This window comes from Xiphophorus couchianus, chromosome 21, assembly GCF_001444195.1.
Source record: "Xiphophorus couchianus chromosome 21, X_couchianus-1.0, whole genome shotgun sequence".
Lineage (NCBI taxonomy): Eukaryota > Metazoa > Chordata > Actinopteri > Cyprinodontiformes > Poeciliidae > Xiphophorus > Xiphophorus couchianus.
Genome location: NC_040248.1, coordinates 8,165,460 through 8,181,972, shown reverse-complemented (window position 1 = coordinate 8,181,972; position 16,513 = coordinate 8,165,460). Strand labels below are relative to the sequence as shown.

The 16,513-nt window shown below is 38.8% G+C and overlaps 1 protein-coding gene across 1 annotated transcript; it reads right to left on the bottom strand.

Annotated features, from left to right (window-relative positions):
• Positions 1 to 222: 222 nt before the first annotated feature.
• On the bottom strand, positions 223 to 15,567 carry LOC114136587 (phosphatidate phosphatase LPIN2). The gene is made up of 20 exons (XM_028004639.1): positions 15,331 to 15,567; positions 10,483 to 10,683; positions 9,504 to 9,599; positions 8,608 to 8,897; positions 8,423 to 8,539; positions 7,258 to 7,381; positions 6,693 to 7,146; positions 6,198 to 6,297; positions 5,870 to 6,057; positions 4,788 to 4,881; positions 4,630 to 4,699; positions 4,470 to 4,553; positions 4,192 to 4,271; positions 3,527 to 3,677; positions 2,876 to 3,024; positions 2,215 to 2,301; positions 1,980 to 2,132; positions 1,637 to 1,751; positions 1,443 to 1,546; positions 223 to 1,351 (listed from the first exon to the last, which is right to left on the bottom strand). The coding sequence occupies exons 2-20, from the start codon at positions 10,672 to 10,674 to the stop codon at positions 1,207 to 1,209; spliced, it is 2,793 nt and encodes a 930-aa protein (XP_027860440.1). The 5' UTR covers positions 10,675 to 10,683; positions 15,331 to 15,567; the 3' UTR covers positions 223 to 1,206.
• Positions 15,568 to 16,513: the final 946 nt, after the last annotated feature.

Sequence of the window (16,513 nt, the reverse complement as noted above, 5' to 3'; positions counted from 1 at the left end):
GAAATGATCTGCAATAACTAAAGTTCTTAATTGGTCAGCAAAAGTAAAGTTTCATAAAACTAATATAAATTAAAAGTGTGGTCTCTTCACACAAAGCTTGTCACTTTCACAGAAAGAATGCTGTAAATTGTGGACATTTGTTACTAAGAACACAAACTTCTGGGAAAAAAAAAAATTCAACATTCATTAAAAATGAACAGTGAACCTGAGTCTAACTATGGATTTACAGAAATACTTATCAAGCAGCAGCAGGATCTACATTCATTTACTGACTCGAGACACATTACTGCAATTTGAAGCAGCAATTCTCAGCATTTCAGTTCAAAGTAAATAACACGTAAGGCCTTAAAGGGACAGCGACTCTATTAAGTCCCTACAGAAGTCCTTGGGTTACAACTCACAGAAACTGCAACAAAAAATGTTTATGTGCACAAAAATATTTTGTTCTTGCATGAGAAAAAAAATTGTTGATCAACTGTAGAAAAAGTATTTTTTGTTTTTTAGCAGTTTGTGATCCTAATTACAGAAAAAAAACAGGAATCTGTGTATAGCCTTTTAGGTTCAAGAGCCAATTATAGCACCAACCAATCAGTAGAGATTGTTAGGAGAACAAAAGGCAATTTTTCATTGCCTTTGGTTGGAAAGAGAAAATGTGATTCTTAAGATAATAAGCTGATCATATGAACATTTTGAATCCAAAAAGCTTTGTATGAAAATGGGTAAATGCTGTGGGACTGTCGTTCATCCATTAAAGTGCATAAAACGTCACATATGTTGGACAGTAAAACATCGAGAAGAACTGTTATTTCCTGAAGACTCTAAATGTAACAAAATAAGCAGTCTTCTGATTGGTCAGTTTAGACACTGTTCAATCAGTTGAACCTTTAAAGATTGTGTCAAAATATGCACTTGGCAAGCTTCAGTTTTACATGCAGATGAATATTTCACAGTCTTCTACAACTGCACAAACATTTCACTGAGTGACATTTTACTTCAAGATAAAAGCTTGATTTTTAAGTGCAAAATGTTGCCTTCTAAATTGCAGTCTAAAAGTGCAAATATGCTCTGTGCAGTTTACGCACTGCTTAATTTAAAAATAAAGGAGTACATAAATATATCCCTGACATTGACCCTACATCAGAAAATATTTAAGATGCTACTTTAGCAGCCATTAAGTTTTGGATTTAAATCAGAGCATCTCTGAAGTCACAGCAGCTCCTCGAAGCACACCTCTGCAATCGGCTGCCTCCAGTAACAGAAGGAGCTGAAGTCCGGACAGCTGAAGGTGGCGCAGTGCTGAGTGCTTCGCAGTGGGAAAACGTGCTCCACCAGCTCGCTCAGCCGGCTGTAGCTGCCAAGTTACAAACAAGCATCACAAGAGAAAATATTAAAACATTTGTATGGGAGGAACAGCTGACAGAAAGTGATTTGTCGCTACTTACGATGTTTTATTGCCTTTGGATTGCTCAAGGATCAGCTCCCCCTTAGGATTCACTGTGAATATCCGACACGCAGGCACACCCACTTGTTTGTAGGCAAACACATCCTAATGAGGAAGGAACACAAAAGCAAACAGATTTTATACAGATTAAAATAAAAACTTTAATAGTGCAGGAGTAAAAGTATTTCTGCTCACATTCTCCCTGTTTCCAAAGGCAGCATAGAAAGGTTGAGTGTTTGGGTGGAACAGGTTCTTGATGTCTGTGAGGCATTCGATCTTGAACTTTTCAGGCTTTTTCTCAATGACCTCTCTTAAAGGAAAAAAGTATCATAAATGAATCCTCTAACACACAGTAGCTGATTCTGGAAGCACATAATGCATCTCAAAAACAGGATTAAATGCACAGATTGGCATTTTCAAGCTCCAGTTGTAATTTCACTGCAATTTTCATTGTGTGATTTTCTCCAGCAGATGCAGATCTCATGTCGGTAAACATCAGCATCTCTGCTGATCAGATAAAAGTCAGAGGATTTCCCACCTGTGGAAGGCAGAGAAGAGGCTGCTTGGTGAAAGCATGAGAGGTCCCTGAGGAAGAAGCGTGCCGCTGTCGTTCACCCAGTGCAGATACCCGCGAGTCATGTCAGCCATGCCGATGGCTCGGGCCGAGCAGTACAGGAACCTGTAGCCGTTCCTGCAAGTCAGATGTTCGCTGGCTAAGTTGTTTTAGTTTAATGTTTCCTGATGTGATAATGGATGCAGACGATTGGTCTTACTCATGCACCGAGTTGTAAAGCTTTGCGATTCCCCGATGAGTCCAGTCTTTGCCAAGCTGAGGCAGAATCTGACCAAAAACATCTGATCTGTAAAGGAATGTGTGAGGACAAAGTTTTCTTATTTGTTTTCTTTTTCTTTCTTAATCAGAAATGGAAACAATTACCAGGTCAAACTATTTTGGAAAGCAGATTGAGTTTTCTTCTCAATGTAATAAGAATTTTAGGTGGAGTTGCACCGATTGCTCAGCAGATGACCGGAACCGGCCTACTCTCAGGTATAAGTGGATCCAGAGATCTAATTGATTCTGAGTGGTGAAGAAGGCTAGAAATTAAAAATGTCTGCTGATAATCAGAACATGAGAATTTAAATTTGATTGACTGGTTGTTTTACAATCAGTGAACTCACCAAATCTAAGCAACACCAATCTGATATGCATTATTATTAGTTGTTACATGAACAAGTTGTTAAAGGAGGTGTTTGGGTGTGGGCACCCAAAACTAACAAAGATTTAAATGTTGGATCTCTGGTTGAGCTCAATCACTCCAAAAGTATATATAATAATACACTCTGCAAATATGAATTTGATCAGTTGATGGCTTCATGTTCAGTAGCCTGTTGTACATTTATATTTTCAGAGAAAAGTGTGTTTATTTTCCATACTTGGTGATGGTGCCATCGATGTCCGAGATGATGACCTTGTCGTCCCAGTTCCACAGGTAGATGGTTCCTTCGCAGCGACAGGTTCCCTGGTACTGAGTGGTTATGCTGAACGTGGCGTCGTTTGGGCCGTCTCTCAGCTTCAGGCTGGCCTGCAAAAGGTAAACAGTTCAGAAGCTGAAATACACCAAATAAATTAGAATAATTACTGAGTGAAACACATGATATAGATTAGTTTCACATAGAGTGATGCTATCAATAATGCATATTCTAATTTTATTTACTGAACATATGAAAATCCAATAAAACTAAATGCTTCCTCTACACACTTTCCAGTTTACTTTGAAGGTAGGGCGAGAGTGAAGTGCAGACTCTTAAAAAGCACCAAGCAATAATGGTTCAATAAATATTCTGGTGATCTGGTTGCTGTGTGTTGATTTTCACTTGTAAGAAAAACATTTTTAACCCCCTTTAGGCATACAGAATGTACTTGGTACCTGATTTTTCTTTCATTTCAAAATGCTAAATTGTTGTTTTTCCACAAAACACAGATTCTGATGAAGAATGGCAGGATTTTATTATTGTTAGGCACACAAGTTAAACCTTTTTCCGCTGTTTCTTTCTAAACCACGCAGCTCACACTGGTGAACTTACGATCTGATCAGACGACAGACGGAGGGATTTCCTGTAAGAATGACATGTAGCCGCTCCTTCACTCTGCACGCGCTCAGTGGGTTTCATGGATGGTGCCGCAACGTTCAGCTCTTTGGTCTCTTCATCACTGGACCACTCTGAAGCTTTCTGCCTGCAGTACAGAGACAAACAGGTCTGGTGACAAGTTGACACACACACAAACACACACATCATCATGGGTATGAAAGTCGTGTCAAATTAAAAGATTTAAAAATTTATCTGAACTTTTCTTTTTCAGAGTGAATTTATTATCAAATAACTTAAGAATTGGCAAGAAGCAATTACAGACACCAGGGGGCAGCATATCTACTCATCTACATTTACCACACTTCATAACTTCTACTTAACACTGCAGATATGTATGCTGATTACCTTTCAAATTTACAAATTGAAAAACGTTTTCTGATAATTATGAAGCACGTGAGTTTAATCATCTATTCTTCACATATTTTCTGTGTCTCTGCTCCTTAATGAGTTTATTGGTCATCGGTTTGTAAGTCACAAGACTTCAGCACTGACTAATATGCTAATCCGTCCTGTGTGGAATTTGTTTACCCAACACAACTCGTGTTGACATGTTTTGTATTGTTGTTAGGACTCTGAATGCGGCCCGGCTGCTGACTCACTGGGTATCTGGGGCCTGGTGGAGGGCAGGGCTCTCTCTGCTCGCAGACTCCTGTCTCTCCAACTTGCTCTCAGTTGACAACTAAGAACACGAAGAAGATGTAAATTTTTTAAAAGGGAGAGCTTATTTAACAAGAAAATGCCTTTATATAATGATGCAAATCTAAGATGATGAGATTGCTGAGGCTTTTGGGCAATGTGTTCCTCATTTGCAATGCAAACTGGAACTCCAGTGTCCTCCACATTTGTGAGTCATTGCGCAACCAATTTTAGTTTTCACCTGCTTTGTGCTGCTCTTCCTCCAGAACCACCACCGTCCGGACTTTTTGGGCATTTTCTCCTTCACCCAGGCCTCTTCTGTCGTCTGAAATTCAAATAACTCAATTATGAGAAAGAATTATTCAAGCAGCATGAGAAAAAAGCGTTAGACCAGACGATACCTTCGGAAGATTTTTCTGGAAAGCTTGCATGCAAAGAATCAAAGGTGCTGCCAGAGTCCAGTTGTAATATCTAGAAAAGAAATATATTTTGATTTCTAATCTTAAGATGTTTGAGCGAAAATGTGGAATGGGATATATGCTGGGCTGATGAGACCCACCGGTTTCCAATTCTGACCACCAAGTTTGGATTGTCGATGATTGCTGGATTCTCAGCAAAGTCATTGTAGGAGATCATGTGTTCCATGAATTTCTCTAAACAAAAACGGACAGAGGTTCAGCCAACAGATCATTTTCGAAATGAAATTTCGGATTATTTTGATTTGTTTCACATTTTAAAATAATTTCTTCTTCCGCCTACTAAACGGACAAAACATGCTCCCTCAAACTAAAAGACATGCTAACTGGCACCTCCGCAGTAATGATATGTAAAACATGTTGAGGTCGTTGTATAAATCCTATTTTTGTCTATGATTCTTAAATTTATTACCACTTTATAGACTTTTTCTTACGTTTTTAATTTGGATGTTTTATGTAAGCTTTTATTATACCAGATTTTTTTTATTGTTTATTGTCTTTTATGTTTTATTGGCTCTAATGTGTTTAATTACTGCTATAAACACAAATTTCCCTTTCGAGAGACAATAATTTGTTCTGAATCGGAATTTGTGAATAATAGGCAAATAATGAATACCAGAAACGGCTAAAAACACGAGTTTATGACTCAAAGCCTTATTTTTCTATAAAAAAACATTTCAAAATTAGGATTGCATACAAAAATATGGTTTAAAAAACCATTAAAATAAGGGTAAATGTCTACAACAGTGCAAGCAGTAATAATAAGGCATGTTTCTATCAAGCTTCACTGAACCTTCAGCTTACAGCTTTTGTGCTGTTTCACATTTAAAACTCCTTCCAATCAAAAACGTTTGTACAAAAAACATTTATTTTGTGTTCGTTATAAAACACATTTTATTATTCTTTAAATGCATTTTGAATTGCAATACAAGATGTTTACAATATATTTACTCGACGCATCAGGTTTTAGAGGAAAATGCAAACTTTGCTTAAGAGATTGGATTAACAAAAATTATATATTTAATAATAGTCAGTACTCTCGTGTGGAGATGCATTGCGAAGAGAGGGGGAGTAAATAACGGGTCTAGAAAAACTAAACTAGTTCCTCACAATGAACAGTGTAAAGCAGCGATAGCTATAGTTCATAATAAAGACAACCTGTCACCTTTTGAGATTTCTGAGTTTTCGGCCACGCCTCCACACAGCGACAGCGTAACGTCAGGCAGGTCGCTCGCTGAGTCGGACAGACACTCTGTTCCGCTGTCTGCCGCTGCGCTCCCCACTGACTGGGGGGACTGGGACCCGGAGCGCCGACCCGTCTCCACCCAGTGCTTAGGTACCGGCTCAGTCTCACTGGAATATGGACAGTTCAAATTCAGATATTAAAATCATAGGAGTGTACAGTCCATGTCATGTCTGCTGGGATTTTGTTTGTTTACATTGAAGGCTGGTTATAAATGCATTGAAATCTCTGAGAATTTCCAGTTTTGCACCTTTTTGGGAAGTACCGAGCGGCAACGTCCGGCTCAAGGGCGACCAGGTCCTCCAGGTAAATATCCTCAGGCCCCTGGTGTTGGCTCCTCTTCCTCACAACTTTTCGAAAAAGAGAAAACAAAAACTCTGAATGTCTTCATAGCAATGACAGACTTCACTTTGTTTCACTTCCTTTACTTTTTTTTTTTTTACTTCTGCATGTGAACAAAGAGGAGTCCCAGACGAGAGTCTGAACTAAGGGCCCAAACAGAAACCACATCCTTCCTATTAGCATCCACATACATTCAAACTGGGTGTAGTTGTTGTCTCATACAGAAATCTGGAGGAAGTCAGCTAAGACATTATCAACTTTCTGTCTTCAGTGTTTCTTTTGAGGCAATACATGTGTTGAGCTGGATTAAAATAACTTTTTCATTATGTCTCTTTTTAGACTTACATTCTGAAAAGTACAAAAAGCATTGAGATTTTCTAGAGGAGGACATAAAGACCGTTACCTTTCCTTTTGCCGGGTGAGTCTGTGGTCTTAGATGCAGCTTTTGCATCAGGACATCCTGTCAGAGGCTCTCCAGCTTCACTGCTTCCTGTACTGGGAGCAGAACCGCTGTTCCTGTGACTAGGAGGCGAAGACGTCCACTTTGGCTTCCGTACGTTATTTGAGTTGGAATTTGAGATTGCAGGACTTGATTGAGAGGAAAAGCTGCTCGACTTTCTATCTGAAAAGTCTTGCTTATTGTTTGCACCATGTGATTCAGGGAGCTGTGGGCTGTAGCTGCATTGACGAGGCTTAACGGTCCGAGGTTCTGGCTTCACGATGTTACAAATGGACTCTGATGGGCTGTGCTGGACAATCGGCTCGTCCTCCATGGCCACTGAGCTCAGAATTACTCTGAAATGTGTACTCTCTGACGGGGTGATGCTCAGTGTCTTTGTCTCAGACTTTTTGTTGACCTGGACGCAGACAAAGGCAGTTAAAATATAGAAACACATCATTAAAACTTGTTTTGAGTAAGTCTTTGTGTGGTGGAAGTGAGAGCATCGTTGTAACTTTATGAGCCGTACCTTTGTTGATTCAGGAAGCTCCCCCCAGCTCCACTGCATGTGCGACTCAGACCTAAACATGTTCTCTGTCGGCTTCACCATCAGCTCAGAGTCACTTTTGGGCGAGGCTGGTTCGGACAGATTCCTGATGCAAGCAAAAAACAAGTTTCCACTGAGTCAGCTCCCAGGACCTCAAGGGAGAGTTTTGTTTTCTTTTATTTGCCTGACTTATTATAATTACAGCTGCCTTTAAAAATATTCACAACTATTGAACATTATTACTTTATGTGGTAGAGCAAAACAAAGTAGTGATTGTGATGTGAAAGAAAACCTGCCGACAATTAAATCTAAAATGTCTTGGAAATGTCACGAGCACTTTCCAAACAACATATTTTCAATTCAACCAGGGTATCTGCAAGTTTCAACAAGTCAAATGTAAGACTTTTTTAATATTAGCTTGAATTGGGGATAATTGGGGGATCCTGCTGCCTTTTATGGGCTGAAACTGACATTGTCTAGCCAACCGGTGATACATTTGCACTCACCCATGACAGGTGGCAGAATTACAATGAAGATGTCTGCATGTGACTCAAAATGTAGCCAGAAGAGTCCAGCAAGAAAAACATAAAAAATAATCATGCCAGAACAAAATTTAAGACATGTGATTAGCATTTTTCAAGGACAGCTTACATTTTTAAATATAAATTTAAGGCTTTTTAAGGATGCATGAACACCCTGGATCCAAGTATTTTGGGATATAAATCTAACATCTTAGCACAAGTATTTTCAAACCTTCCCGCTGATTCTCTGTTGGATTTAGGTTTGGATTTTTATTAGGCCATGAGAAGGAAAGGGATGAAAGGGATTTGTCTAAAAGTTACTGGATAGTTGCTCTGGAGGAATGGAATTGGTCTCTTTCATTAATGCTCCCTGGCTTATTGTGTTCTTTGGCGTTCATGATGCGTTTTCACTAATGTTCTTTAACAGACCTATGAGGCCTTTAAGACTAAGATTAAATAACCCAAAAGTAGACCTTGTTCACCATTTTCCTTCAACTTCACAATTATGAATCACTTGGTGTTCGGCTCTGTATATTTTAGTGAAATTGATTAGTGGTTGTAATATGCCAAAATGTGAAAGTTCAGGAGGTGTAAGAATGTTTGTGCATGGAATGACAAGTTCGTACATGGGGCTGGGAGACCAGTCCCCATCAGAGAAAGGGTAGCTGTCCCATTCCAGGGCAGTGGGAGGCGAGTGCTGCCTCTGCTCCACGTTGTCCTTCACTATTGACGGCGATGATGCCCTGACGATAGAGAATAATATTAGTAACACAGTTTCTGAACAGCAGATCAGAGTTCAGTTTATGCTCACCTTCCGCTGTTTGCATGCTGCTCCTCATCTGAGCTGCACTCACACAGCTCCTGCTCTCCTCCTGCACATGTTGGCTCCTCCTTGCGTGGCTCGGCTTTGTGCTTCCTCCTGCGCCGCTTCTTCTTTCTGCCGGATGAGCTTGAGCAAAGCTGGGGATTTGCCGAGTCCGGCTCTGGGACAACAGGGGGCTGGCAGCTCTCTGTGGACCCCACACATCTGGCTTCCCTGCTCCGGATCAGAACCTCCTCAGAGGGGATGGGTGACGTCACCAAGTGGGCAGGAATTATCTCCTATTTCAGAGAGTATATTTACAAAATGACCAAAAAAGACAGTGCCTTGGAAAGGTTTTCAAACCGCTTGATTGTTTTTACATTTTGTCACATTACAACTACAAGCTTTTCACAGGAATTGCATGTAACAGACCAACACAAAGTAACGCATCGCTGAGAAGTGAAGGGAAAATTATCCATGGTAAATGTATCTGAAACCCTTCTCACTTTGATGAAGCCCAGTGCAACTGTTCTTTTATTTGTAAATTTAAGGGGTATTGCACAACCGCAAATCTGTTGACATGGCATTTAATAGTCCTGCACTCTGAAAATGTGGCAAAAGGCGCTCAAGTTTTGCAAAGACATTTTATTTTCTCTGTGTGCAACACTGGTGGAAAAAAACACTTGCAGATGTTTTTGGAAAACGTTTTTAAAACCATGTCATTTTACTTCCATTTCACAATTACTCACTATTTTGTTCTGCACTGTCACAAAAAGCCTTAATAAAACACAGATGTTTCTGAATGTAAGGTGGCAAAAGATGAAAGAGCTCAGTGGGATGAATATTTTTGCAAGTTATTGTAAAGGTAAAATTAACTCATTGTAATTAAAAAGTGCAAAACTCACATTGCTCCGCTCTGCCTCCTGCACAAAAAAGGCCTCTCCATTGTCTCCGAGCTTCATGTGCAGCTCCACAGATTCTCCATTGATCTCTATGTCAATCTGCAGAACCATAGTTTCACAACAACAGAGCACCTTACAGTGAGGCATACTCAGATTGCTTCAGGTTGAAACAAACAACAATGAGGCTTAACAGAAAACCACAATCTTAGCATAGCTCTGTGCCCCAGATTTACCTGAAGCTTTGAGCTGAGCCACAGAAAACAGACGGACGATTTTTACCTGCGCATTAAGTAAAAATGCATGCATATAGCATGCAGCTGAAATAGTTTATTCACATCTAAAGCATGAGAAATGTTACATGAAGAAATTATCTTCAACCCAATCAAATTGCAAGATGCCGAAATTTCACAGTAAAGAAATACAAGGCAAGTGTGTTTTCTCTCATGTGCCCTCTCTACATAAATAAATGCTTTAAACCACCAGTGAAACCCGCAGACTACTTCCTGCACAGTGTAACACTCGTGTAACTCTACAGAAGATAATATTACTTTTTTGAATGGGGAAAACTGAGATTTGAGTTTTAGCTTCTTCCCTTCAAAGTACTCAGTAGGCTACTGCAGAGGGAGAGAGGGAAAATGTTTGTTGTGGGCTTCAAAACAAATAGCTGCTTTGCACTCTATGAATTGTTGGCTATAGTTTTCTTTATGAGAAATATTACATTAGACTTGGTCCAACTGGCAAGAGTGTCCAAAAGTTGTACTAAGTAAATGCAGCACTACTTGAATATATTTTTAGTCCAGTTAAAGTACAAAGTTATCATCCAACAATTTACTCAAGACTAAAACAGCATTTGTTAAAACTGGCTGCAATTAGTGAGTAACAGTGAACACAGTGTCTGGCTGTAGCAAAATCTTCCCAAAAGACTCTAAAGAGATCCCAAAAAGCTGCAACCATTTAATTTAAACCAATATTAGGAACCCACCACTTTCTCCCTGGAGCGTAGGACTCCTAGTTTTCCAAAGCGGACGTGGAAAGGAGAGCAGTGGAACGTCCCATCAGGCTGTCGGACCACAATCACATCAATGCAGCCTGACAGGGTGGCCTGATTGATTCCTTTGTACAACTCCTTCACCGTCACCAGAACCTGGCCTGCCAGGTGCCCCACATAGTTCATGGTGTTCACCTGTAAGAAAAATAAAACAAATCAAATTATTTTTTGTTCCATTTGACTAAACTCTGACTATAAGACATTTTTATTTTGGCCTATCAGGTCACTGTCCCTGTAAGAAGGCTGCTGTTGCTCAGAATAGCCTGCCCCTAAACACACTGGTTCTGTTCCATTTCCCTTTCAAACGGTCCAGAAATGATCAGGATTTAATCAGGGGCTCTGCTACAGCAACCAAGGATGTAGAGGTGAGAGATCCAAAATAATCCAAAAATCAACTCAACTTGGATCAAATATTAAAGCGATAGTTCAGAAGTTTGAAGTTGCTGTGCACGACTCTCTTAGCATCTTAACTTATTATAAATTCAGCTTAGTTGGTCCAGGAGGATGAAGTCTGCGAACTGAAATTATTTAAAATTTTGCTTGCCCAGCATTTACAGGGAAGCCAGATTATTTTCATGGTAAATTGGGGTAAGAGGCGGTGCACCACTGCCTCTGACAAGGTTAACTGTCTCACAGACAATTAGATCCAAACAAGTAGAGCTAAAACAGACTTCGCAGTGACATACATTGAGTGTCTGATCTTGACAGAAAATTAGATTAATTTTGTAGAGTAAAGCATTTTTTTTTTGCATTTCAAATCAAACAGCAACATTAATCTGCGATTTAAATACATTGAGGCCAATTTCTCCTGAAATGTTAGCTTGAGATTGGCAACAGGTCAAAAGGCTTTTACATTGTTGTTTTTTTTCTTTTCAGTGGTAATAAATGGGTCTCCTTGCAAAATTTGGCTTATAAGACAATTTAAATGGTTTTAAATTATACTAAGCATATGAAATCTAATAAAAAATCTTATTTTGGAACAGAAAGGAGCACTTTGTAATATTCATGACCCATTTTTTAAATTAAATCTTATTGAAAAGAAGCTTCAAGCGTCTTGGCTGCAAGTCTGTTTGATTAATTAACTTGTCTTTTGCCAATGGTTTCATGAAGATCCAGAACCAAAGAGCTACGCTGGTCCAAACTGGGTCACAAGATATTTTTAGTACTTCGGGTTCAGTTTTCAACTGGGCCTGTCAATAAAAACCGCTGCTCTCCTCTCTTTATGACTTTTGACAGTTTAGTTTGAAAGTAAAGGAACTACATACTAACAGCAAGCGGAAATACAACAGTTCACACCCAAAACTTAATATGACACCATTGGTATCAAGCCTTGTACATATTCAACATACTTTCAGTTCTAAAGTGAACACTTCCTCTTATTCTGCATCGAAACCAAACAATCTACGGTATACAGTGAAGAGGCAGGAAATAATTCCTTCCATGTCAGGTTTATATGTTTTAGGTGCTTCAGGGAGTGTGTCTGCAAATATCTGTGTAGGTCATTTCTGGTTTGAAACTGTCTAAATGCAGCCAGATATAACAGAAAGCATTACAGAAAGTATGATAAAAGGAAAGACTCTCCTAATATCACAACAAATAAGGGTAATGTTTTGAAGCCTGTGTCATCGCTGCTCCCAACACACCTTCCTTTCTCTGGTTCCTGTTGTTTATCCCTAAAAGACAGCGCTGACAAAAGTATATTTTCCCACCTTGTTCAGAAGTTCTGATTGCAAGCAGGTTTCTTGTAAACTGTTCAATACATTGTAATGCAACTCACAAATAAACTCACAAGCAAGTACACCTTGTTCACAAATTGCTCCTCTTAAAAATCATTAAAGAAATGAACAATAAAAGGTTTAGGGAATTAAAGTCTAAACCGTTTCAGACATGTTTAATCTTCCTCCCAAGGTTTAATCAATTCAATTTGGTCATTATTTTTTGTTTCCTTATTCTGACAACCATACAACATTTGTTTCTACAATGACAGAGATTCACAGAGGAAGAAAAGAGGATGTCTCCTAGTCAACAGCAAAGCCATGATTTGAACTAACCAGAGTCCACGGGGTCTTAGGGTGCAGCTGCTGGTTCTTCTGCTGCTCTGCTGGTATCCTTCCTGAGACCTCCATGTTACATCAGCATCATTAAGGTAAACTACTAACTTTTCCACGACAGCATTTTCCTCTGCTAGCCTCCTCTTCTCAGTGCCACAGGTTCTTAGACCCTTCTGCATGAACTTTGAGGGAAAATTACCCCCAACCTGAACTCTAAAATGCTTACATAACTTGGCACCAGGCCCCAGTCACCACCATCCTGTGCACCAGAAATCTCTTTAAACATTGCAAAACAGCTTGAAGGCACAATTTACTCTTTTTGATTGAGTAATAGTTTAATCGCTTGAAAGAGCTGGATGTTCGTACCATTGTGGACTAAAAGAACTTGTTCAGTTTTCTGATGACATGACATGTAAACTAATTTCTTACACAGTGATGTTAGGATAACAAACTTCATTGCCTAGTAATTAAAAATAGAGTTACATCAAGAGCCAGGGTCTTCTATACTGATGACATTACATTGTGAGCATTGTGCTTCTGTGGCTACCCCTGCACATTACAGTAGACCTGATCAATAATAATTTAATAGACAAAGCAGATATGTCTGTTGTTGCACACTAAGCCACCCCAGACAACTCTGCATTATATTTATTTGGAATTTGAGTACCTGGTGTGGTGCCATCCTATAATAATGTGATGTTTAGGAAATAAAACCTTTTTACTTCCTAAACAGTAACAAATGCTATTTTTTGCATTTGAACAGTCCCTCAGCTAGAAACACTTTTTGCCAGAGGATTATGGGGAAAATCTTGGACTCAACAAAAAGAACAACAAAAAAGAGTCAATAGACAAACCATGGAAGCTGTTTGTGAGCATAAAGTTAACCAGCTAAGAAACTGCTTTCTTCAAGCAGTTTTTATTTCTTACTTGTTCACCATCAGCACAAAACATCTGATGAGGCATTAACTGTTCTTCCTGTTTTTTTTTCTGTGACAAGTAAATGAGAAAATGTTCAACTGTAGATAATGTCAGTATTTTACTTTCCCTTAATTAACCCTGTGGCCTCAAGGTCCAGTCCTCAGCACACCTGGCTCCAACATTAGTTCTTTAGTAGAGCTCTGTAGAACTTGACTGCATGCCAGTGAGGTAGGTTAGTCTTTTAATTCAAGCATGTGTGACAAGGAACACATCTAATAGTTGCATGACTCTGGTGCTCGAGGAATGCAGTTGAAGACCACTGCATTAACCACATCATAGCATTTGCTTTAGGTGACTTTTCTGGCCACAACAACATATAGTGTTGTGGGAAAACTACCTGCAGATCAACAGCTGATCTGCAGTTCTAGCAGCATGACAGACAATGTTCTAGTAATATTATATTGTTCCATGTGTTTTACTGCACTGTTATTAAACCCATTAAAATGCTTATACTAGTAGTTCTCCCAAAAAATGACCCAGGTTTCAAACTTCAACATCAGTTAATTCACGGCATCACTGAACTTTAGCTTTCACTGGGAAACACTGGATCTAAACTAACACCACAGCATGGTGAAAGTAAGAAGATCCAGTAGAAAACCATACCCCTTGTTACCACTGAAATAAATGTCAACCTACATCCACTGTTATAAACATGTTTTTTATTTGAAAACATACATTTGAAACATTTATACTCTTCATTGCTAAGTGACATTAAGCCACACTTACTCTTTCAAAAAGAGCTGTCTGTTATATCAGCCTTAATGCATTCTAATTACAGAGTTTATTTTTGGGTCCTAGGAGGGTTACAGCACAAAGTGCCCTACACTTTATCAAAGAAATTCAGCACACCAAGGTCCCATCTACTCCCTCACTCTCTCTCTCTCCCTGTGAGGTGACATTACTAACTCTTGAGAAGTGTTAATCCCGTTAACAAGATTAGGCCAAATCTAGCTTTCCCCGCCACTGCACGTTTCTCCCACTGACTGGACAGCCTCCCCATGTGACTGTAGGACAGCCATGGCTGCTTTTGCCCTCCTGAGTTTGTGACTGTTATTTCCAACAAATGGCTCATGGCTAATTTAATGTAGTTATTCACTGGATAAGTCAGTTGTTGCTCAAAAGAAAAAAGAAAATTACATAATCATATATATATATATATATATATATATATATATATATATATATATATATATATATATATATATATATATATATATATATATACTGTATATACAGTATATGGATGTGTGTGCGTGCGTGTGTGTGTGTATACAGTGGGGTTTTTCCGGAGGTAGTTGGGTAATTTGAAAGTAACAATTTAATCAACTCATTCAGCAGGGGTGTGCTTTCCTGTGTCATCTGGTTTCTGGGAAATAGCCTGCATCAGCCAGCATAGCATGGGAGAAAATGTTATTTATGTTTATCATCATCTCATTTACGCGTAAAGAATACAATCTACCAGTAATGTGAGTGGACGCTAGGATGCTTATCTCCAGCGAGGTTTTTCGTAATCAAACAGGAGTTTTATGAGAGGACAATACAAAGTAATAACGTTTCTTTTACATAAAGCATAAGTTAACCTGTGAACTAGAATCGGTTTAGTTAAAATTCAGGGCTCGAAACTTTAAATGCTGCTTAAATAACAAGTCGGAAACCCTTCAGTGACGTCAAAGACTGGAATCAGAGTTTTCTTTTATTTTCTGAACCTGTTAAGGGAGCGTACAGTGAAGACGCAGCGCGTAAATCTTCCTACCTGCAGGGAATGGGGGTTCTCCGGTAGCAGGCAGACACACGGTCCGTTTATCTGTTCCTCCGACCGGCACTTGTCAGTTTCCTCCGCTCCTCGCCCTCCTGCTGCCGCTTCTGTTGATGATCACGTGACCGGCACGCGCAGATGAGACAGCGTCGCGCAAGGACAGGTGATGAAGCTGATAAAAGAGCGCTCTTCTCCACAATTACTTAAGTTATAATAGCCACCATATTATACTGAACTGCGACAGCTTGTTATATAATTACAACATATTGAACGCAGTCATTTATTTTCAGATTCCTTAGTATGGAAATTAGGTTACAGTATTAAAATATCCTGGGATAGTGATGTCTAAAGCTTCTGTCTCCTGTGCAAAAACGCTAAAAGTAGCCGAGGGCCAAGTAACAAACCAACAAAAAAAATATTATGATTTTTATGAGTGAAGTTGTACTTTAGGTCAGGATAAGCAGATATAAACAACATTGATGGATGAACAAAATATGAGTGCGCAATATTTTATTCAAATAAAGTTGTGAGATTTTCTGAGGGGCAATGGGTGTGTAAATTATTGACAATGGTTAAACTTAACAAGGGATTCTGCACATTTGGCTTATTAAAATATAGTAGTTTGCAAATTCTTTAGGGCTCGACTGAAAAAAATGTCTATTCTCAGCAATAAGAGCAGGATTTGGGTCAGTCTTTGTTGAATTAATTGAAAAGAGATTTTGGGGCACCAAAGTCAGCTTTTGAATATAAGTCATCAGATGGAAGCCTTAGAATTAAATGAAAGAGATTTTAAACAGTGTTTTTTTTAAAAGACAAGTACCTCATGTTAACAGTGTCAATTAAGAAAAAAAAAGTTTCATAAATGTATTTCTTTCATGAAGCTTGGCTTTTAATCACACTTGAGAGTTTTTGGATTGATTACATTTACAAATATAAATGTTATTAACAGAAATACTCTCTTGGTATATCCAAATTTATTTACATGCTGTGATCAAAAACAGAATTACAAACAGGAACAAATAGAGCACGATGCATTCCCAAACAGCAGTCTATTAAACCTTTACATGATATTTGTCATAATTAATTAATAGAGACATGTTGAATACCAAAACTTATATTTATTTGTGCAATGAAAGAAAATGTAAAGAGTTAATTCATTTCAGTGAGTTAATTTATTTAT

What these genes read in the sequence shown, in the direction of transcription:
- LOC114136587 (XM_028004639.1), bottom strand. Translation starts at nt 10,674, where the DNA reads ATGAACTATGTGGGGCACCTGGCAGGCCAGGTTCTGGTGACGGTGAAG. An exon ending in CTCACCCGGCAAAAGGAAAG is followed by an intron (nt 6,298 to 6,692) that starts GTAACGGTCTTT and finishes TTTTTCGAAAAG; the next exon opens with TTGTGAGGAAGAGGAGCCAA. An exon ending in TCCAAAGGCAATAAAACATC is followed by an intron (nt 1,352 to 1,442) that starts GTAAGTAGCGAC and finishes GTAACTTGGCAG; the next exon opens with CTACAGCCGGCTGAGCGAGC.